This window comes from Bacillus rossius, chromosome 16 (genome assembly GCF_032445375.1).
Source record: "Bacillus rossius redtenbacheri isolate Brsri chromosome 16, Brsri_v3, whole genome shotgun sequence".
NCBI lineage: Eukaryota > Metazoa > Arthropoda > Insecta > Phasmatodea > Bacillidae > Bacillus > Bacillus rossius.
The window spans coordinates 33,783,304-33,807,271 of NC_086343.1; the positions used below are offsets into that span (position 1 = coordinate 33,783,304).

At 40.2% G+C, this 23,968-nt stretch overlaps 1 protein-coding gene across 6 annotated transcripts in view; it reads right to left on the reverse strand.

Moving 5' to 3' along the window:
* The window catches only part of LOC134539976 (obscurin), a 570,520-nt gene that overhangs the window by 429,120 nt on the left and 117,432 nt on the right, over window positions 1-23,968 (reverse strand). For all 6 annotated transcript variants that reach the window (XM_063382379.1, XM_063382380.1, XM_063382377.1 and 3 more), the window contains one exon: window positions 8,834-8,946. In XM_063382379.1, coding sequence (XP_063238449.1) covers window positions 8,834-8,946 — 113 coding nt within the window. The remainder of the gene's footprint in view (window positions 1-8,833; window positions 8,947-23,968) is intronic.

Consider the following 23,968-nt stretch of genomic DNA (forward strand, 5'->3'; position numbering starts at 1 on the left):
CACTTTACGTACAACAATTTTTTTTTAAATTGCCTCCCACTGTGGAAGCGATTTTAAAGACGTGTTCGCGTCAAATAAAAAACGTAGCTGCAAGAAAGATGATTATTTTGGCGTGTGACTCGGGGTGAATGAAAGTTAAGCTGTGGTCGCCGACCCCGCAGGCGCGCGTGACCGACAGCCGCGGGGGTGTTTACAAGCGAGAGTCGTCACCTCGTTCCTGCTGTCGCCCTCCCTCCCTCCCTCACTGGTCCACACCAGGCCCGCAGCGGGAAGCGCGAGGCAAACACTCGGCCCGCTGTCACGTCACGGAACCAACTGCAACAATCCCCCTGCCGCCTGCCGTGACGCTGTGAGCCGCCACAACACCCGGGCGCTCAGCGGACATCGTGACTCCACCACAGCCGCCCCCTACCACTGACTCCGGAATCATTCACACCCGAACACAACAAAAAATTGGTTGTCTGTAAAGTCGGTTTACGGACGATAGTTTAACGTGACGACGTCATAACAAAACATTGATGAAATGATTGCATTCTTTTATGAATAAAATTGAATCATTTTTTATTGAATTATCACTATTTTGTATAGATAAAAGGAGTGAAATTAAATCTACAATTTAATTGATAAATTTACTTTTATTTGCACTCATTAATTCAAATATGTTTATTACTATAACGAAGATATTATTTTAACTATAACTTTTATACATGTTTGCTATTTAACTTGTTCCAATCTGTGTTATTCTGTTAAGGATAGGACGATGATAGGAAAAGTAGGAAACGAATGGGAGTGTTTCAAGTTTAATGTGCCTCGAAAAAGTCAAATCGATGGTTGTTCCAATCGAGTGGAAGAGAGATAGATGCAGCGCAAGCGTAAATGAGCGTAATGGGACACCACGTAACGGGACAATGTGCGTAACGGGACACTTTTTCGTGTGTGCAGCCGGCGTTCATTGATTTATTAGACGTTGTCACGTCAAAAACGTACACACAGACACAAGACAAGAGGTGATGGGCGGCAACACGCGGCCTGGGACTCTTTGCGAGCCCCTGGTTCGACGCCACAGACAGGCACAGACAGGCACAGACAGGCACAGACAGGCACAGACAGGCACAGACAGTCAGGCGGACCGGGCAGCGACGACAGTGTCAGTTCCGCCACTCACTGGTCGCCGACTGTGCTGTCCGCACTGGCAGCTGATCCGAGCCGGGTCACCTGCGTGTGAACATACGTTTACGCAGGAGGAGCGAACACCTTCCGAACACACTTTTCCCGTACGCCCGATAATTTATGGTACGTCGTACCTGAATCACGGGCCCGTATTTTTTAATATGTTGTTCATTGAACTCATACTTTAACGCGGCACTTATTGTATACGTCTATACAAAAAAAAACTAGATATTTTTAATTTCATTTTCTTAAAAAGAGGTAAAGAATAAAATATTCGCCTTTTATTTTTTTTCAAACCAAAATTTTAGTTTGGTATTTATTTCAATTTTTAAAAATTAAAATCGTGTTTAATGTTAAACGACAAGGAATCTAATACTATTATATGATTTATGAAACTGAAACAAAAAACAAAATAGTTTGTAGATAAAAATTTTTTTTTATGTTTTCTGATTTTTTCCTTAAGCACCACGATATTTTTTTCGCAAGGGCCTTAACCCGTCTCACCCATCTCTCTTTCCATGCCACAGCTACAAAATACCAAAGTTTTCGGAAGATAAACTACCCTGTTTTAACGCCGCAACAAAAATACCGTATTCCGAGATTTCATACATTTTAAAGATTTTAAACTATCTTTAATGATGCAAACCTAATCTAAAAAGCCTTCCATTTGAGTTATAATCACCTTGACGAGCGAAAACCTACCCACTCGAAAGAAAAAAAAACACGGATGCATGGCCGCTACATGCATTGGACGTGAAACTTCACAAATAAGAGGAATATGAAATTTTTAGGGTACTCTAATATTTATAATACTCGTAATCATGTGTTGAAAATAGACCTTTTATTTACTAGTTTCTCTCCATGTCTTCAATGGAATCTTAGAATGGATTGAAGGTTATGATACTGTTTCGGACGTGAGAGACCAGACTGCGATGCCAGGTTCGGAGCTGGCTGGCGGCCCCGCACGGCCACTGACGTCACGCTACATGTCACATGCGGTCCACTGCCGTAAGGCATGCCACGCGTGCCTGGTCGGATTAAAAGGGTCGTCGCTACCCCCTCCCCCCTTCGTTCCCTGTACATCGTCCTTCCTCGGCGCTGTTATCCATCGCTGAGCGGCCTTGATAATTCCGCGGCCCGCCGCGCGGAGTGGCGTGAATGAGCACCGCCTTTATCGATGAACACCACCGTTTTCCGTCTGCCGTAATTGAGTTATTTATTTAGTTGTTTTTTATTTCTTTAAATTTGAATTCCGATCCGGACATGTAAATCTCGGGAGGTCCGACTGAGGAAGGTGCCTCCCAGTCTGGAGGGAGAAGAAAGAAAGAAATGGATAATCCTTAACCAATCATAGCGTTAGCCCTCCGGGGTGTTCGTGTCCTTTTGTTTTAGAGATACTTATAACTTATAATTAACGGGGATTTTCTTTGTTAACCCGGCGCCTGGGTGCCGTGTCACTCGAGCCCCGGGGCTCCCACGGGCGTGGGTAACGGATCACGCCGCACACGCAGTCGGGAGTCAGCTAACCAAACAGTTGACTGAGCCCCAAAGTCCTTAAGCTCAGTGCTGTTGAGGCATCATACCAGCCTCCCGCATCATTCTGGGACCCCTCAAAACACCCAGAATACCCGCGGTCCGGTGAGGCCTACCCAACCTCTGGTAACTCACCAGGTTACCACCGGAGCCATTTTGCATCTCCCTGCCGCGACCTGTCTCAGGGCCAGGGAGCCCTCCTCCAGGTCTGCCCTAAGCGATGAGGGCACCACTGCCAAGTACGAAGCCGACCTCAAACGTGGTCCTGGGCCGTCAAAGAAAACCTCAGCGAGGATCCATTCTCAACAAGGGACCACCCCGTACTACTACCAACTTCGGTGGGGCCTGGATACCATGTCCGGAGGGAGAGTAAGAAGGGTAAGATGGCGGACGTCGTCCTGTCTAGTTTCAAACTTCCCACTTACAGGACGTGTTCGTGTTGAATAAACTTGCTGCCGTGTCCCGACACAGCTCACCCTGGTTTGATGCAGCTGCAAGTTTACAAGACTCAGTACCAACCCGTCCTTCCCTAACGACACGTGCACAATTTCCCCCTTCCGCCCACGCGCGCGAGAGACGTTAACTCCCGCGCGCGCCGCCAGATGTCAGCGCCGACTGCGACCTCGAGTAAACTCGGCAAGCCTGCGATTCACTGAGCCCGCCTCAGTCAGGAACCTTCTCGAGTTCGCCGCTCACTAGCGTAACACTGCAGACGGAAAAAAAATTAATAAAAAAATACATTTATGCATAAATTTATGGATATGTTCAGATTTTAAAGTACTTTTAATGTCACTGACATAAAAAGAACAAGTGTTTTATTTTAGTTACGATCACCTGGAGAAGCTGTAAAACATTCTATTCCGAAAGAAAAAAAAAAAGAAAAAATATTTTTCCGAGAACTTCATTTATTTAAGACACCTAACCTAACATACACAAAAAAAAATGAGTTCATGGCAACCACGCGCGTTTATAGTGAAACTTCACGTTCTGTTTGTAGTTCCGCGTCTCCCTAACGGCGCTACGAGCAGCGCTGCTGCTGACATCTGTGTTTCCGGACACGTAACTTGATAGATAAAAGTATGACACGTGTTTCATTCTTTAGAGGAGCTTTGTCGTTAATGCTGGTACATTAATATTATTAATTGAATTTTTTATAAATTAATTTTTTTTTCATTAAAAATGGATAATAAATAAAGATTTTCAAGATGGCGGTCGTAACGAAAATTGCAACGGTGACGTCATGATTCAAAATGGCTGCCATGGCATCTTAATTTTCAAGGTCATGACCTCGGCGGCTTAAAGCGATTAGCTCTTAGGACTTTTAAGCCCCTTTTAAGATTTTGAGTTCTTTCTAAGGCAAAACGACTGTTGAGGTTTTTCGAATTCCTAATTTTTGAATTGTGGAATTTTTCGAGATTTTTTGGCGGAATTTTTTTCCAAAAAATGGAAATTTTGGCGAATTTTGAGGAATTTTGGGTAAAATTTGGAAAATTTTGGAAAATTTTGTAGGTAAAATTCAAGGTCAAGTTCAAGGCCACTGTCATCCAAGATGGCCGCCGTGACGTCACAATCCAAGATTGCGGACCGACAATCACAATCCACCGCCTGGAGCCTATGCCAGGACATACATTCCTATATATATTCCTATATAATTTGTATTTTTATTTTTAATTAACATAACCCCGAGTACTCAGAGTCTTCAGTTAGGAGTCTTCAGAATAATGTGCGTAACGTGCATTTGACGTATCCGTAGCCACAAGGCCTCGCCACGCCCAATAGCCCTATGACGTCATAGAGCAGCAAGTGGAACAAACATGGCGCCGAACAGCGACGCAGTAACTCCCAGGAGGCGGCCACGTCTGCGTTATTACATGATATGTGAAGCCCTTTGTTTCTTCAGGTTAGACGCCAAACACGTATGCTGAATTGTGTTTGCATTGTGGAAAAAGTTAAAAAAAAAATTGAAGTTATGCTTCTTTAAGCGCACTAAGGAAAAATGATGAGAGTGAATTTTTATGATGCGCACGCAGCATGTAACAAAAAATTGACTTGATGAAAAAAAAAACTACATTCAAATAAAGATTATAGCGTTTATTTTTTTTAATCATATACGTTAGTGATTAATATTTAATACTGATCAATATCATAAAAGACATTTCTTTATTTCGCATATTGGATAGAAAGTGTGTTTATAAACTTTTAAAGTGTATTTACATAAGTAAGTTTATGTTCTCGTATGTATAATTTATATTCATATAAATTATTAAATTAAATTTTAAAAATATTTAAAATTATTAAATAAGAATAAATATTCACAAATTGTATTGAATTTTATTATGAATTAAAATTTATCTCGTTTATTTTACTAAATTTATTCATTTATTTCATACAAGCGTTTATATTAATAATGAATACCGAGTAATTATTTAAAAAAAATTAATTTCATTTCATTTATACTTTGCCAACTTATTAATAATATCACAACTGTCATTTTATAATTTTATTTATATTAATTATTTGCATGTAAAATTAAGTTAGTTTTTTATAACGCCAAAAGGTATAACTTCTAACGCGCGTGCATAAGTAAACGCACTGATTTTTTTTTGTGAAAGTGACTTTTTTTTAACGATCGAGTTTCTAATTCATACCTACTAGCTTACAAAGCCAAGCAAGCAACATTTCCGCATGGTGTCGATGACCATGTTAAAAAAGTGACTTCAACTACGTCACCGCATGCGATCTCCCGACAGATCCTACACCCGTGGTTCAACCGCTCCATTCGGGCATGTGTCGTTTTTGCCTAATTTTAGGCAAAACGCCGTTTAGGAAAAACGCCGCTAGGCAAAACGCCGTTAGGAAAATCTCCGTTAGGTAAGACGCCGTTGGCCAAATAGGAGTTAAGCAAAATGCCGTAAGGCAAAACGCCGTTAGGCATAACACCGTTAGGGAAAACGCCGTTAGGCTAATCGCCATTAGGCAATTCGCCGTTAGTCAAAACGCTTTTTCCTCTTTTAGGAAAAACGCCATTAGGCAATTCGGCGTTAGGCAAAACGCCGTTAGGCATATAGCGGTCAGGCAAATCGCCGTTAGGCAAACCGCTGATAGGCAAAATGCCGATAGGCAAAACACCGTTAAGTTAGGTTTGGTTAGGTTAGGTTAGGTTAGGCAAATCACCATTAGGCAAAACGACGTTGGCCAAATCTTAGTTAGACAAAACGCCGTTAGGCAATTCGCCATTAGACAAAACGCCGTTACGCAATTCGCCGTTAGGCAATTCACCGTTAGGCAAAATGCCGTTAGGCAAAACGAGGTTTTGACATCATAGTAACATTTTAGGCAAAACGCCGTTAGGCAAATCGCCTTTAGGCAAATTGCCTTTAGGCAAATAGCCGTTAGGCAATTCGACGTTCGGAAAAACGCCTTTAGGCGAAATGACTTTAGGAAAATCGCCGTAACGAATTCATGTTTAGGCAAACCGCCTTTAGGCAAATCGCCTGTTACTCCTCCATTCTTGTTTTACGTTACGCTCTGAGCTTTTGCAACACTTTTCGTTGCGGCATGATGTCATAAACTCGCCTCGACTATGGCTGTACAGAAATGAGTGCGGTCGTCTGACCCGGGATAGGTGAAATCTCGGGTTCCTCGGCGAGCGCGACCGATCCAAGATGGCCGTCGCGAATGGTGAAGAAGAGGGGGGGAGGGGGGTGCCGGGAAATTGAGGTCTCCTGGAAGCAACGGCGGTCCGTTTCCGCGTTCAGGGCGCGCGCTCACACACAGTTGCACTTTGTAAACCAACACACGCCACGTGTGTACACACGCGGATGTCCCGCGCGGCCGAAAATAGTCCCGGCGCTTCTATTCCTGCGCGGGCCGCCTTGTCTCTCTCACTCTCCCCCTCTCTCTCCCACTCCTTATGCCGTTCCTGTCCCACTCCACTGGCGGCCGGGTGGTTTGCGGTCTTCTGTTAGAACAGACACAAACACTTGGACGGCTACTTGTCGACCGGGTCACAAGTTTGTGGCCACAAAACCTTTGAATTAACGTTGAAAAATAAAATTAAAATCCTCCTAACACGCTGTCAGACTAATAGTGTATGCTACAGGATCGCGACTCAAAAATAGCTAGACATAGATTCAAAGCTAACATAGGAAAAAAAATACTGAACAATGAAAGCTTTCAAACCTATTTGGGTGTTTGCATGTCAAAAGTTACCGTTATTTTGGCCAATTATATATATATATATATGAAAAACATAGTGTCACGGAAGATTTATATGAAAAACCTCTACTTGAAAACAAGCGACGCACATTTCTAGGTTAATAAAAACAGATATTAAATATGGTGGACAATATGACATCAGCGGCTTACCCGGGATGGGGAATTTTATCCTCTTTGAGGACATTTCATCATATTTAATTAAATAAGTAATTTTAAGCAAAAATACCTTATTTTTGTATAAACCAAGAATCTAACCAAGGACAGGAATAAATTATAAATGCATATAATAATAGGTATTATTTAATTATTTTTGGAATTGTCTCCAAATTCATAGGTTAATATTACACATTTTTAATATGGCGGCCCAGTTAGTCGACAAGATGGCAGCTGCTACGACGGCCTGGTAAGACTCTACTGCACTCTTGCGAGTAAAAAAGAAACCAACATGGAACAAGATGACGGATCCAAGATGGCCTTCATTATATCATACTTGTAAACGTAATACATATTCCTCAGTATAAGTATAGGGGAAGAGGGGTCAGTCAGCTGGTAGTCTCCGTGGATGGCCGCTGGGACCAAATTCAAGATCAATACTCAGGGTCATTCGAGATGGCAGCTGTGGTGTCACAATCCAAGATGGCGGCCGACAATCCCAATCCACACTCTGAATCCAGCCATCGGAGGAACATTTATATACTCACACTTACAAATATAATTAAGAAAAACAGAATTTAGTTCATCAACGCTGAAACTGTTTTTTGACCTCGACAATTCAAACTAAATTCGAAAGTAATGTGGACCTCTCGACATTGAAAACAAAATTGGCTTAGACGAGTTGAATGAAATTCTAAAGTAATGTCGCCCCCTCTAAAACTCAAAACCAAATTCTAAAGTAACGTCGAACCATCGACATTAAAAAAAAAACTGCTGACATCGACAGGAAAAACAAAAATTCTAAATTTATGTCGTTCCATCGACACACAAAACATGTTGACCTCGACAATTCTACCATATTCCAAAGCAACGTAAACCAATCGATATATAAAAAATTTGATCTAGACAAGACTAACTGAATACTAAAATAATATCAATCCATCCAACCTAAAAAAAAAACATGTTGATGAGGAAATTTAGATTAACAATACTCAATTAATCACGACCTACCGACAAAAAAATTGTAATCTCGACAAATTTGACCAAATTCTAAAGTAATGTCAACCTATCTTCATTGACCTAGACAAGTTGAACCAAATTCTAAAATAATGTCAACCTATCTTCGTTGACCTAGACAAGTTTAACCAAATTCAATAATAACGTCCACCTATCTTCATTGGCCTAGACAAGTTGAACCAAATTCTGAAGTAATGTCAACCTTTCTTCATTGACCTAGACCAGCTGAACCAAATACTAAAGTAATGTCAACCTATCTTCGTTGACCTAGACAAGTTTAACCAAATTCATTAATAACGTCCACCTATCTTCATTGGCCTAGACAAGTTGAACCAAATTCTGAAGTAATGTCAACCTGTCTTCATTGACCTAGACCAGCTGAACCAAATACTAAAGTAATGTCAACCTATCTTCATTGACCTAGACAAGTTTAACCAAATTCAATAATAACGTCCACCTATCTTCATTGGCCTAGACAAGTTGAACCAAATTCTGAAGTAATGTCAACCTGTCTTCATTGACCTAGACCAGCTGAACCAAATACTTAAGTAATGTCAACCTATCTTCATTGACCTAGACAAGTTAAACCAACTTCAATAATAACGTCAACCTATCTTCATTGACCTAGACTAGTTGAACCAAATTCTAAAGTAATATCAACCTATCTCCGCTGACCTAGACAAGCTGGGACCAGGTCCGGGAGCGAGGGAGGACCTGGGCGCGCGGGAGTGTGGGGTCTCACCTGGGGGAGCCGGCGGTGGCCTGCAGCACCTCCACCAGGTCGCCTCGTCGCAGGGACATGGCGCGGGGGTCGTCCCCGGCGTAGTCCTGCGTCGCCACGCACACGTCCGCCGCCTGCAACCACCACCACCACCACGCTCACTCTCCACGCCACTGCCGCACTCGACACCCGACCAGTTTACAGCAGAAATCACATGTTCATATCAATAACTAGGGACCGGAAAAATTCGCGGGTTCAATGACCTGCAGGATGACCTCCACAGTTCTACGTACACTCTGTCAAATGCCACCCACTCATTGGCTGCTGTCTTGTGAGACGTCCCAGCGTAGCAGCCTGTGATTCCATAAAGCTTTGGTGGGGTGTTTCTCATTGGCCCAGAGTCATCCAGGTCCAGGTGAGTTGTGAGCCAATAGCAGAGGCAGCACTGAGATATAACTATTTGTAATTTAGGCTATCGCGAAATGAATTCGCGAAGTTTTCCGGTCTCTATCAATAACTCTAAGGATTTTTTTTTTCGTCTTTACATTTATTAATATTTTAACCTGATACCTTCTTTCCATCTGTTGTTCTGCCACAAATATTTTCAACTTGTATAATATAATATCATGGTTGTTGTAAAAAGGCGCGCAAGCATCAGTAATTATCGTCACTTGCGTGACACTTAATTAAAAAATTTCTGCTAAACAAAATAGGCCCCGAGGAATAGAATTAAAAATTTTAGAAATAACCCTTTTAAATAATAAAATGACGTAAAAAGGACGTATAATCGAAAGGAAAAAAATGGTATGTGAGACCTAGTGTTAAATTTTGTCAGTTTATATATTGTTAATAACAAATTAATTGTTCTTAATTTTAGTTTATATTTGTTAAACAAAAACATTAGAGTCATGGAAAATCTTTACTAGAAAATTTTTATATTTATTTTTTTGTTTTGGTAAATTTTTGTGAATTTGGTTAACTTTGTATCTAGTAAAAAATAAATAACTTTGACAAGAACTTGGTGATTTGTTTTAAAAATCGTAATTTCTAAGTAAATTAACGCAAAGGAATAGCAGTTAAGAGAAAAATCTCTTATCGACATCGTTTTGCTTTTTTGTAAAATTTGCCGAATTCGTCAAATTTGTCAATTATTACATTATTAACAAAACAGTTATTCCTAATTTTAGTGATTTTTTGCTAAACAATGCAAAATTTACAGTGCTAGGCAATCTTTACTAAACAATTTGTTTTGTGTAATGGTGTTTGGGTACATTATTGTGTTTTTGGACGTCCTTGTATCTAGCAAAAATTAATGATCTCTTACAAGAATTCGGTGATTTGTTTTAAAGAAAGTTACGTAAAATAATAGCAGTCCAGAGAAAAATTTATCATCGACTTTATTTTGCTGTTTATAAAATTGTTCTAACTAGGCGTCAAAACCCATTAAATAGTAGTAATAAAGATACTGCTGTAAAAAAGCTTTTTGTTCTGGAAATTTGGAACCAAATATAATTAATTAATTAAGTTACATAAAATTTGCTAACGGTCTTGAACTTTTGGTGGGGGCCTGTATTCACACTCACGGATCAAGGGTCAGATCATGGCCAAGGATTGCGACTTGACCCTCCCCCCCCCCCCAATTGTGCACGCTTCCGGGTCGTTACCACAACGCCGAAACACCACAAAGCCGAACGTACAATAACGCCAAATACCATAACGCCGAATGCCAAATTGACCGCAACGCCGACAGCTAGAAAACTGCTGTGTACCACAACGCCGAAATACAGTAACGCCGAAAATTGTTCTGCGGGGAGAGGGGGGGGGCACAGGAGCAAAATGAAAAACAACTGAATGAATTTGTGTGCTAACCTTATCTAACCTAACCTTTGTGGCAGTCCTGCAATGACATTTTTCGGCGTTAATGTATTTCGGCGTTGTGGTAATTCGGCGTTGTGTTACACAGCAGTTTTCTAGCTGTCGGCGTTGTAGTCAATTTGGCATTCGGCGTTATGGTTTTCGGCGTTATCGTATGTTCGGCGTTGTGGTATTTCGGCGTTGTGGTGCGTCCCCCACGCTTCCTTGTCATCTGCGAGAAAACACGGCCTTCTCTAGCCGCGCTTTGGTAAAAACTCACGCGTTGATTCTCCATGGTGAAGAACAAGAAGATAGAACTCAAATAATAGACAGGTTTTGTGCTCACTCATTAGCCCAGATATTCCAAGAAGATGAAGAATATTTAACTATATATTGGCAGCTTGTAAACGTAATTTGTTTGTTTTAGTATCACCATTTGTGTCTCATAGGGCCATGGCCTATCTTTTCGCGAAAATATTTCCAGACCAGTGTTGTAGCACAGTCTGTGCTTCAGAGTTGGCTGTGTGTGTCTAACTCTCAGCACATCGATACCTCAGCCATCCAGTGCGGACGCAAATGCGTCCTGAATGGGCCAACCCCCGAATAGGGCGATGTCTTCCCTCGCAGAATGGCCGACAGTCACATGGAAACAACGCCGGTGCAGGCATAGCTTATTGCGGTCTAACGAGCGATCAGAATATTTCGCGGAGAATGCGTGCCGCCACGGGAAGCCTTCTTTTCAGAAACGAGAGAGCCAAACTCCCGATCGTGCATCTTCGTTTTTTTTTTTTTGTTCATTGTAACTCATGATAACTAATGGTCAATTAGGTTAGGTTAGCTATATTATAAATACTTTAAAACATTGTGGATGGTTGATTTGGTTAGGATAGCTACATTAAAGATACTGTGAAATCATGTAAACGGTTTCATAGCCCTGGATAACTACATATTAAAAAGTTATTTGCTAAGCAACCATAAAAAGATTTTGCAGTATTTTTAATGTAGCTATACTTACCTAATACAACCAACCATCCACAATGTTTTAAAGTATTTATAATTTAGCTAACTTATCCTAATCGACCGCAAAATTTAATGCCACACCGGTTTATACAATGAGATAGAACGGGAAAAAAAACGAGCATGAACTTCGGAGAACTTCGGGTGTGGCTCTCTCGTCTGTGAAATGAAGGCTTCCCTGCCGCCGCCCACAGGTGAACACACGGATGTAGGCGAGCCACTAGGAGCGACAAGGAGCGAATCCCGCCGCAGAGCTGTCGAGGCTTGAGCTGACGACCTGACTGTGTTAGGACCGTCTTCTGTCCTCCCAAACATGCGCCCTTTGAGGGTAGATTGGGAGTCAGCTTACAGATCGATTTTAAAACATTCCAGAACATGTCATTTATACAGAAGAATTGTCTAGGGATTACTCCCTCCCTTTCGTTTGGGTAGTACACATTCCATCTGCTAAAGTGCACTGCCGCCATATTGAGATAATTTTTATCCCCCTTTTAGTGCCAATTACCAGACTTTCGTGGCATCCAACCATCTTGTCGTTTGTCTTGGCAGCCGTATTGAATGTCTGTAATTTTTTGCTAGAGCATCGGTAAATAATTTAAAATTTTCAAAACAAGGGCGTCGCCAGGGGGGGTGGGGGGGGGGAGTTGCCCACCCCCCTAGAGCCCTAGAGATTCAAAAAAATGTAGCCAAATGCAAAAAAAAATACATACTTTTCCCACAAATTGCCCCCCCCCCCCCCCCCCCAGGCCATCGGCTTTGTTTCAAAACAGGATCAGGCGCCAGCGAAGCTGACTCGACAAGAGCGGACTCGACAGTCTCCGCCAGTGTGGGTCGAGCATGAAACAAGAACTACACACCAGGTCTGGAGGGTGGACGCTCCCGAGTAGCGCAACCGCAACTTCGCCCCTTGATCCTGATGGCACGATCCTGCATGCATTGAACCAGTGATACACGATGCTTGCTGTTTTAATCTGGTACGTTGAAAGATCCTATACGTAAAAAAAACATTTCTTATGTAACAATGATTTATGATTCTAAAATGCATACAACAGGAAAAAAATTCCAATATACCTGATTATATATATATCTTTTTTTTGTATTGTGATATTACAGTATTTTTTTGTCAACGATCTTTCGATGTAAATTAAAACAGCAAGCATAATGTATAGGGACCTGAAAAATTCGCGGTTTCGATGACCTCCAGGATGGTCTACACAGTCCTCTGTACACTCGGGCAAATAACGCCTGTTCTTTGGCTGCTGACTTCTGAGTCGTCTCAACTGGTGATTGCCCGAGATTCGTTACTTCTTTGGTTGAGGATTTCTCATTGGCCCTGAGTCGCCCAGATGAATAGTGAGCCAATAGCAAAAGCAGCTTAAAGGTAATACGTGCATGAATTTCAGACCATCGCGAAATGAATCTGCGAATTTTTCCGGTCTCTAATAATGTACCACAGAACCAATATAAACAGCATCATGCAATCAGGATCAATGGGATAAGCTTGTATACGTGATACCGACACGGAATAATTACGCCCTGTGGAATGCGGCTCCGACGTATTCTCATTATTAAATGTTTGGCTCTTTGTTAAACCTTTATTCACCTGACAGCTAACTATTACCGTCTTTGTGACATATTTTTTTATATATTGACAGTTCCGTTGAATTTGGCGTGTTGGGTGAGCAATTCTGACTGTTGCAAATTGACACCCATGCCTCGTCCGGGACCCGAACCCAGGACCCCTCGCGCCCAGCGCCGGCGAGCGACTAACTGCCATTCGCAGGGCGGCTCCACTACTCACAGAAATACTTTCAGTAGTTTTACAAAATATTCCTTTGGAAACCGGTTGTCAAGGAATATTTTGTAATACTTCAAGAAAAATATTGCAACTTTGTATGTATATGAAATACTTTTTTAGATAATACTGAGTTTTATTACGAAAATTATCCCGTAATTTTATTTTTTAATTTATGTTTAATTCAAGTATTTTTTTTAAACCATAGATAAGATAATCGAATATTTATAAATTGGACTTTATTTTGTTTTACTATGCAGTTAACACTGGAAAGGTATTCAGGGAACGGTTTACAAATAACTTTAGCTATTGGTGGTACTGGGAAAACACAAAGCATGTTCTCTGTCTATGGACTGTCGTAGCAAAGAGTGTTCTGTCTATGAACTGTCTTAGCGAAGAGTGTTCTGTCTATGGACTGTCGTAGCGAAGAGTGTTATGTCCACGGACTGTCGTAGCGAAGAGTGTTCTGTCCATGGACTGTCGTAGCGAAGAGTGTTCTGTCTATGGACTGTCATAGCGAAGAGTGTTCTGTCTATCGACTGTCATAGCGAAGAGTGTTCTGTCTATGGACTGTCGTAGCGAAGAGTGTTCTGTCTATGAACTGTCTTAGCGAAGAGTGTTCTGTCTATGGACTGTCATAGAGAAGAGTGTTCTGTCCATGGACTGCCGTAGCGAAGAGTGTTCTGTCTATGGACTGTCATAGCGAAGTTTCCTGTCCATGGACTGTCGTAGAGAAGAGTGTTCTGTCTATGAACTGTCTTAGCGAAGAGTGTTCTGTCTATGGACTATCGTAGCGAAGAGTGTTATGTCCATGGACTATCCTAGCGAAGAGTGTTATGTCCATGGACTATCGTAGCGAAGAGTGTTTTCTGTCCATGGACGTCGTAGCGAAAATTATTCTGTCCATGGACTGTCGTAGCGAAGCACGGATGCTTCAGATAGCAAGATATAAAAATTCGTCGTTATAAACGTAATATTACTGATACGTGTCTGGCCCTCAGATTAGTTTGAAACAAATATTTGCGGCCCTCGAAAAGAGTGAAGCTGGCTATCCCTGTTCTAGGCCAGGGGTCGGCAGACTTTCCAGTGAGATGAGCCAAATATTAAGTAAACAGATTCTCCAATTTGTTTTAGACAGCTGCAGCATTTATTTTCTCTGTGTCTACAGGAATATTAAGCCGATAAAAAAAAACAGATAAAATTAAAATATTTTTTTCAGTTAATTCACAAATAAGGGCTACTTGGAAAAAAACACACGTTAAAGTAAAAAAATATGAAAGCCATTAGTAGAGATCTACTAATAAAACAGGTAATCCCAAAAAAAAATTTAGAATTAATTTTTAATACATAAAATTTACCTGGGCTTTGTAAAATTTATTACTTAGTTGTAACGCCATCTTGGAAACGAGTGTCTCCTACCGAATGTTGTACTTTTCGTTACATTACCATAAAGCACCATGCTCTCAAACGTTGCACCTTTCCATACGGCGGCATCGCCATCGAGCATCCCACTCCTGACAGTTGCAATTATCATTACAATATTGCCATCGAGCGCCCCACTCTTGTATTTATCGCTTTTCGTTACAGTAGCATCGCCATATTATTTTTTTGTGTTGGTGGCAGCTATGTTGATATTTAACTTCATGGTGGAGACACCATCGTGTTTTCATCTGAAGGACGTCGCCATCTTTGTTTCTGGTGTTGGTTCCTAAAGCACGCTAGTGTAGCTCTTCCTCGTGGGTGTAAGGTCGATTTTCTATGTCCCTGAACTCCCAAAAACATATCAGTGCCTTCATATGAACCAAACCTAACTACAAAAAAAACATTTTCTGTACTTTATACTAAAGATTCCATTGGAAACCAGTAGCCAAGTAAAAGTTTGCAATACTACAAGAAAGATATTGTAACTTTATACAACACATGGCTACGTAAATTTTTGCATTTATGAAATACTTTTTTTTCTCTCCTATATAATACTGAGTATCTATTACAAAAATTGACCATTCGCTTTATATTTTTAATCATATTTCATTTAAGCATTAAACCATGGAAAAGATAACCGAAAAATCCATAGTTGTAATATTTTCAATTTGGTATGCGTATTAATGGGCGCAGTTAATACTGTAAATGTATTCAGGGAACTGTTTAACCATTGGAAGGCGCTGGGTCAACACAAGAGCATAAACGCCCGGGTAAGAATCCGAACCCAGTTTCACTGAGAGCTCTATGCTGCAGTCGTGCAGTTGTTTTCACGCGGGTGTGCGAACTGTAATTCCCCGTGAATGTTTGTGTTCCGTCCAGGAAATAGACGTGAGTGCACTGGGGCCGTCGGTGAACATGTCGGCCCGAGGCGAGGCGCAGCGCTGGGCTGCGGACAGAAGAGTAAACTGTATAAGTAGAGACCGGAAAAATTCGCGGATTCCTTTCGAGACAGGCTGGAATCCAAACTCGTTTAGCTTAATGCTGCGTCAGTGATTGGACTGCAATTTACCTGAAGGACTCTGAGCCAATGGCGAACACTCAACAAAAGAAGTATCGAATCTTAGAATCGCAGTAAACAGTTGTCCCGAGTCGGTAGCCAATGACCAAGGTGATAGTTGCCCGAGTTCATAGATAATCGTGGAGTCTATCCTAGTGGTCATTGAAACCGCGAATTTTTCCAGTCCCTATGTACAAGGGATTGCTCCCCCTTTTGCTTCGTTGACCCATCCCTCTTGGCCCGAGTCCTACCGGCCTGGGACCCCACGGGCGTGGATACGCGAAACAGGAGAGGTGTTGGAGATCCAGCTATGTCCAGAGGCTGAGACTACCAATCCCAACATAGACACCGCCTTCACCGCCCAGCCTCAATCAGCTAACCAGTCAATTGGCTGCATCCTAAGCTCTGAGACGTTATCAGTAGGGACACCTGTATTTCGTGATTTCATTTCATGTCAACGTATTTCACAAAACACTGTAGCTTTTTCTAAGAGTCATGGCAAATTGTGAGGGTGCAGCAGTACGGTGACCACATTCTCATTGGCCCCGTCAAGAGCGGGACGACACCTCTCACCGACCTCAGCCAATAACCACAGGAGAAAAGCTACAGTATTTTGTGAAATACCTTGACATGAAACGTATTCGCGAAATACAGGTGTCCCTAGTTATCAGCACTGCTGGCGCCTACATCACTATGGGACCCCTCAGTCACCCAGTGAACCCGTGGTCCGGTAGAGGCCTATCCAACCTCTGCTAGAAGTCCAGGCTAGTGCCGGAGCTGTGTCGTCGCTCACCACGTCGACTCCGCATCGGGCTAGGGAACCCTTGGAGCCTGCTCCAAGCGATCGGAGCAGGAACAGACACGGACGGACGAGCGACAGAACGCACTACTCCCGAGTGCGAGCGCAGTGCTTGACTACTGCAGCGCCTTCGCGAGCTCGCTCCGCGCCCTAGCGATCACCTCAACAAGTCCATTCCACAAACCAGTCAAGCACCAAGTTTGTCAATGTTTTGGGGAGAAAAGAAGGGAAAAAAATCTGTCCAACACTATACTGAACGCTTTGGTAGTGACCTTCATATTTATTTATTTTGCAGAAAGTAGTATATATTCCAAACCACTCAATCAAAGAAAAATTAATCTGGGTATTTTCACATTGCTGTTGAAATTAAACAAATAAATATTTCTCGCAGCTGTTTTCTGCAGTAAACGAGTGTAGCAAACTTATTTTTATGGTATAATTCACGATTGTTTTTTATTGTATTACTTTTTTTTATAGTATTGTCATAACCCCGTATTTTTGAGGGAGTAAAAAAGGAAAATATGTTTAATTTTATTTTGACCATATTGCTAATACAGGATAATTTAAAAAGATGAAGTAATCAGCTATGCAGGCTCGTCACGTTAGGGGCTGATCAACCCTCATGAACAAACACCATAGCACGTTGTGCCTCTGTAGTAGGCCATTGTAAAATTCTGTCATAAAAGTTCACTTGTTCACCGGCCTGCTACCCCTGGACGTGTTTACGTCTCTCACGTAGACACGTCGCAGGCTGTAAACAGTCGCGGCAGTCAATGCAGTTAAATAACTTATTAAATTCACTTTTTCGCACAGTTTTTTAAGGTTAATAGCAGAACAATTTAAAACAATTGAACATTGCTTATTCATAAAACCCAATAATAATTAGGAAAAAAGTAATATCATAGAAACAAAATACTTTTGCAAACTGCAGTTCTAAACTCGACCAAGAAAAGGTCGAAGGAGCCACCAAATCTTACCCCTACCTTTCTCTCTCTCAAAAAAAAAGTGTCCATTAATGATCTTAACTTGAAAATATTAATATATATTTAATACATAATAAGATATTTATATTATGTATACAAAATAACGCGTTTTTTTCTTTTTTAAATATTGAATATAATGTTGTCGTTTGAGACGCAGTAAATATTTTAATTATTCGTTAGGCTTGAAATAGCTCTGCATTGAACACATGTGCCCGTAATGACATGGTTAGGGACCGGAAAAATTCGCGGGTTCAATGACCTGCAGGATGAACTCCATAGTTCTACGTACACTCGGTCAAATGCCACCCACTGATTGGCTGCTGTCTTGTGAGACGTCTCAGCGTAGCAGCCTGTGATTCGATAAAATTTTGGTTGGGTGTTTCTCATTGGCCCAGCGTCATCCAGGTGAGTTGTGAGCCAATAGCAGAGGCAGCACTGAGGTATAACTATTTGTATTTTAGCCTATCGCGAAATGAATTCGCGAATTTTGCCAGTCTCTAGTCATGGTGAACTATCAACCGGTCACAGGACAGCAACGAAACATGATGTATAGAAATTAATGTTAAATCTTCGTCAAATAATAGTTAAACTCTTGGCGAGGTCGTCCAAAAATGATTTAAGTTGTTTCCAAACATCTACATAAACGACCCTTTGGCCAAAAGTTTCCTTGAAAAGTGTATCTTGGAGGATGTTCACCTTCCAAACAGTTCCAATGATCCTTTCAGATTCACTAATGCAGCCTTCTGAAAGGACGAGTCGCTCCGGCCTTTCAGGACTTTGTGACGCTCCCTTTGAAAGGAATTTGACGATAGTCGATAGTTAGAGACAGGAAAAAAATGCGTGAATTCATTTGGAGATAGGCCAGAATCAAAAATAGTTTACCTTCATGCTGCTTCAGTGATTGAACCAGTAGATCACCTGAAGGACTCTCAGCCAATGGGAAACCCTCAACAAAAGAAGTATCGAATCACAGCATCTCAGTTAACAGGTGTCACGAGTCAGTAGCCAATTAGCAGTACATAGAGGATCGTGGAGTCGAACCTATAGATCACAGAAACCGAGAATTATTCCAGTTTCTATCAATAGTTCAATAAGAAAACTGTGATCAAAATTTTTTTCTGAAAATTTATTATAGCGAATTGATCAAATTAAAATCTCTTAGAAATACGTAACACAAATGACCACCAAAAATGTGTTTCTTTTTATACACCGGGGTGTAATAGCATCGGAAGAATTTGGAAACCTTTTCACTACTTGTTTCACACACATGCAGCTTTTATAGTTAATGATCCCTTGGGCTATGTCAGGAAAGCCAAGTTTGCGCTGAACTTTGTAGCTGCGAAAACCATAACATTAGAACTAAACAGTAACTCCGACAAGAAAACGACGTTACGCACTAAATACTGTTCCTAAAGAAAACTGTCACCAATAGGAAAAGTTTAGGGAAAGTTTATAAGCCGAACTATGGGGTTGTTTTAACTATACAGTCTCTGTGTTCACAAACATTCAATACTTGAAAACTTGAATCTAATATTTTATATATATATATAATTATTATCATTTGAAAAAATATCTTACGTGCAAAATTTTTGGGAAGGTAAATCTTATATACTTATGTTAAGCTGAATTTTTGAGTGTTATAAACACAAACAGATCATTTCATGTGCAATAACTTTTCTTTGTTACGTTTTAAATTAAAAATTTGTGTGAGAAAATATGGATATCTATTATTATTTTCAACTAATCATGCTAAACCATGTCCAAAAAAAATATTCAAAATAATTGAATTCCAGCGTTAATATTTTTATTATTTTAAACTCTCCGTTGAATGCACGATGGTACTCAGTGATCAGACCCGTGATGGGAGGAAGGGGGCATGTCAAGGGCCTGATGGCTGACTTGCAAGTTTCCCCAGACACTGCCCCTATCCCTCAAAAAGAAAAATTCATCGTCAATCCAAGACGTTGTGTAGAGACAGTGAACATATGGAGACCACTCGTAGGGATGTGGAAGAGAGCGTAAAACTCATACAAATTATCAAAGGGGCAGAATATATTTTTTTTTTCTCGTGAACAATCCAATCGCTCACTGGTTTCCAATAAGATGTTCCCGCTCGTGTATCCCCCCCTGTCCCTTCCTACATTTTTCCCCTTATCATTTGCGGCTGTGTGCAAGAGAAATACGCCACTGCCGTATTTGGCTGGGTAATTCGGGACGCTTTTTGACCCAGCGCAAAATGGCTGTGTGATTGGTGTGCTGATACTACACGTATAAATTAAAAAAACCTCAAGCAAACCGCGAACCACAGTTGGTGGTGCTACATGCTGTGAAAAAAAAGTGTTTTTTTTTGTACAAAAATCCATCGATGTTAGTGCAATTTTAACACCTACGACTGTTGGTGTATTTGTACTATTGTGCTCAATTAAAAATATTATCTAAAGTGAAAACGTATGTATTTTGTCATCACGCTGTAAATTGTTTTTGTTTTTTTAATGGAACATAAATAGAGTCTGGAAAAATTCGCAGTTTCAATGATCTCTAGGATAGACTCCACGATCCTCTATGTACTAGGACAAATTGCACATTGGATAATGACTCGCGACACGCTTTGAGTGGGATGCTTGTGATTTGATTCTTCTTTTGTTGAAGGTTTTTCACTGGCTTAAGAGACCAGGTAAACGGTCAGAATGAAGGTGAACGAGTTCAGAGTCTAGCCTACCACGAAATGAATCCGCGAATTTTTCCGGTCTCTAAACATAAATATTCGTGTAAAAATTCAGATATTCGTAAACGTTTACATTTACATGAAAACAACTACAAAATAGTGTTCGCAGTAACACTTCTTACCCGGGTATTTATGCTTTGTTTTCCCAGGACTTCCAATATTTAAAGTTATCTGGAAACCGTTCCCTGAATAGCTTTCCAGTATTAACTGCGCACATTAATAAGCTTGATAAATCAAAATAAATTCCAATTATTTAAAATTAAATTATTTTTTTCCATGGTTGAAAAATTATGCTAGAATGAAACCTCAATTAAAATATAAAATCATGAGACAATTTTCGTAATAAATACCCAGTTATATCTAGAAAAACGTATTTAATATATGCAAAAATAACCATAGCTACGTGTCGTACAGAGTAACAATATTTTCCTTGTAGTGTTACAAACTATTTCTTGACAACCGGTTTCCAAAGGATCCTTTTGTAAAAGTAAAGAATTATTTTTTTGTGTTCATGCCAAAGCTATAGGTGTGATTTTACACTCTGTGAATAAATTTACATATGCGTGCATGAGTACATTTACAACTTATTGTTAATTTGACTGCATCATTTAGTAAATTTACTGGAACAATGGACAATGTCAATTTGTACTACTTCCAAAAAGATTTAATTATTTAATAATATTTTAGGCTTAAAAATGTTAATGAACACTGTGAACCATGCAGCTATTTTTATAATATTTAATGATTAGCTGTTTCCAAAAATATTTCTTAAACCATTTATAGAGCAGCGATCACTTCGAGGATTCTTGTCACTCTAGGCTCAACACAAATGTTCGAAGAAATTTTAGTGGTCTTATCTGAGGTCTTTCAACCATTGGACTGAATTTCGCATGATCAAGTCGTGAATTCATCTTCTCGATAATCACTCTGTATATATATTTTTGTATTTGTAACAGAAATATTCGTGTAAAATTGACTATATTTGTAAATTTGTGCATTCACATGAAAATAAATGCATCACTGCTAAACAATGTTCACAGTAATACTGGGGTCGGATTCTTACCCGAAAATTTATGCTTCATGTTGTCCCAGTGCCTCCAATAGTATAAGTTATTTGTATACTATTCCCTGAATAGCTATCCAGTGTTAACTGCATACTTTAATAAGCATAATAAAACAAAATAAAATAATTTAATATTCTATTATCTTTTCATTGGTTCAAAAATATGCATAAATGAAACCTGAATTAATATATAAAATGATGCGTCAATTTTCGTAAGAAATACTCAGTATTAACTCGAAAAACGCATTTCATATATGCAAAAACAAAAACATAGTCATGAGTTGTACAAAGTTACAATATCTTTGTCGTATCATTACAAACTATTATTTCTTGACAACAGGTTTCCAAAGGAACCTTCTGTAAAATTACAGAAATCCCCCCCCCCTTTTGTGCACAGGATTGTAGTCGTCCAAGGTGTGTCAGGAGATATGCAGTCCAATCACACAAGTGCAGCAGGTGTATATGAGCTTATACGAGTTTCAAGTCTACTTTGCTGCCGAGTGAATCTGTGAACACCTCGTCGCCTGTGACTGTAACATTCCGAGAAATTAAATAAATTTTGACTAGAATTCATGTTCCTCTGCATGTCTGAACAGATACGTTTTTTTTTTGGTTACATATATTAGGATATCTTTTTTTTTTGTAATTTTGCATTATGATTCGGCTTTCTTTCAGCTGGTTTACTTTGACTCAAGCACCCGAAGACGTGATATACAGTCCCTGGTTAAATTGCACGAGTGTTACAAAATTACAGGTATTTAAAGTTAAACGTCTTGCCGAATATATTCGGCAAAAATTTTAATTAATCTGGGGGTTAATTTACATGACTATCTACCTGGTATAACGGCAATGAAGTTCCTTCAGCGAAATTTCCCTGGCAGCGGTAGGCCTTACGCAAGACCAAACCAAACAACCAAATAAATAGAGACTGGAAAAAAAATTCGTGGATTTGTTTTGCGACAAGCTAACATTCAAATACTTACACCTTCAAGTTGCTTCTTAAATTGGCTCACGGGTAGGGTCATGCAGATTTCGCGAAAAGATTCCGAGACTAGCTGAAAGTTAAAACACTGTCGCATCGCCTGTGTTTCGTGATTGGGTGAGTTTCTTCCAGGTACAAGACGATTGTTAAAACGCCAATCACAGTAATTCATTGCAAAAGCAAACGCGTCCTGAGCGGCTCAGCTAAATACGGCAACTACTTCTCTCGCAGACGGCCGACAATCACAAGGAAGAAACCGCTGATGCGGGTATACATTGATGCAGTTCCAATAGGTGTTCAGATTTATTCGCAAAAAATGCTTGCCCCTACTCACGGGTTATCTGGAGGACTCTGAACCAATGACAAACCATTAACCAAAAAATTGTTGACTGACGGAGTAACCCGTTTCAGACGTCGTCCAAGTCAGCAGCCAATGAACAGGGGACTTTTGATCGGGTATGTAGAGACCTGTGGAGTCCATCATAGAGGTCACTTTATCCACGATTTTTTTCCAGACTATGCTAATAAATATATCGGTAAAAGTTTCGTATCCCTTTATCCTGATGGCATGATTCAATTGATTCAATGTTACATTATGTTTTAATTTAGTACGTCGAAAGATCCTGAACATGAAAAAAAACTTGTGTTATGAAAATGAATTATGATCGCATGATGTATACAAAAACAAAAAAATTGTCAAAACCTCACATAATTAGTTTGTGTTGTTATATTCGAGGTTTTCTTTATGTCCGGGATATTTCGGGATATTAAAACAGTAAGCATCATGTGCCTCTTCATCAATGTATACAGTATCATGCCATCAGTATTAAGGGATAAACCTGGAAACGTGATACGGAATAATTACCAAAATTTTCTAACTATCAAGACATAAAAAAATATATATAAAATGTCGTCAATGTATGGTAGATCATCTTCATGGTGATGTGATGATAATATTTATTTGCCTGTTAAACATGTGCATCCTAAGATCAGTTGTACACGCATTTGACTTTTATACTTATTACAAGCCACTCCCGCCTGTTTGACGTTGGCCTCAAACTGCAGTGTTGACATGTGGCCAGGATCTCTTTTGATCTCCATTAAAAATTTTTTTTAATTGTTTTAATTTAAAAAATTAGGCAGCGCAGTAATTGAAAGAAATGTAAAATTTTCATTGTTATTAAAAATTTTAAAAGGTAGATTTGTCATTAGCTATATTTGGTTTGCTGATAGTAATAGTTGAAGTAGAAATACTTTTTTTAACTTAAAATATTTTATTTTATAAAAAAGCTAATGAGAAGCCGAAGGAACGACGGAGCCAGGCGGCGGTTACGCGTGTATTTGAATTGTTTCGTGGCCTCGCCTCGCCACTGGAGTGCGGGAGTGCTGACTGGCGTGCACAGTCGCCTTAAGGCCCCCGCCGACCCGGGCACACACGCGGTGCAGAGCTTCAGGGAAA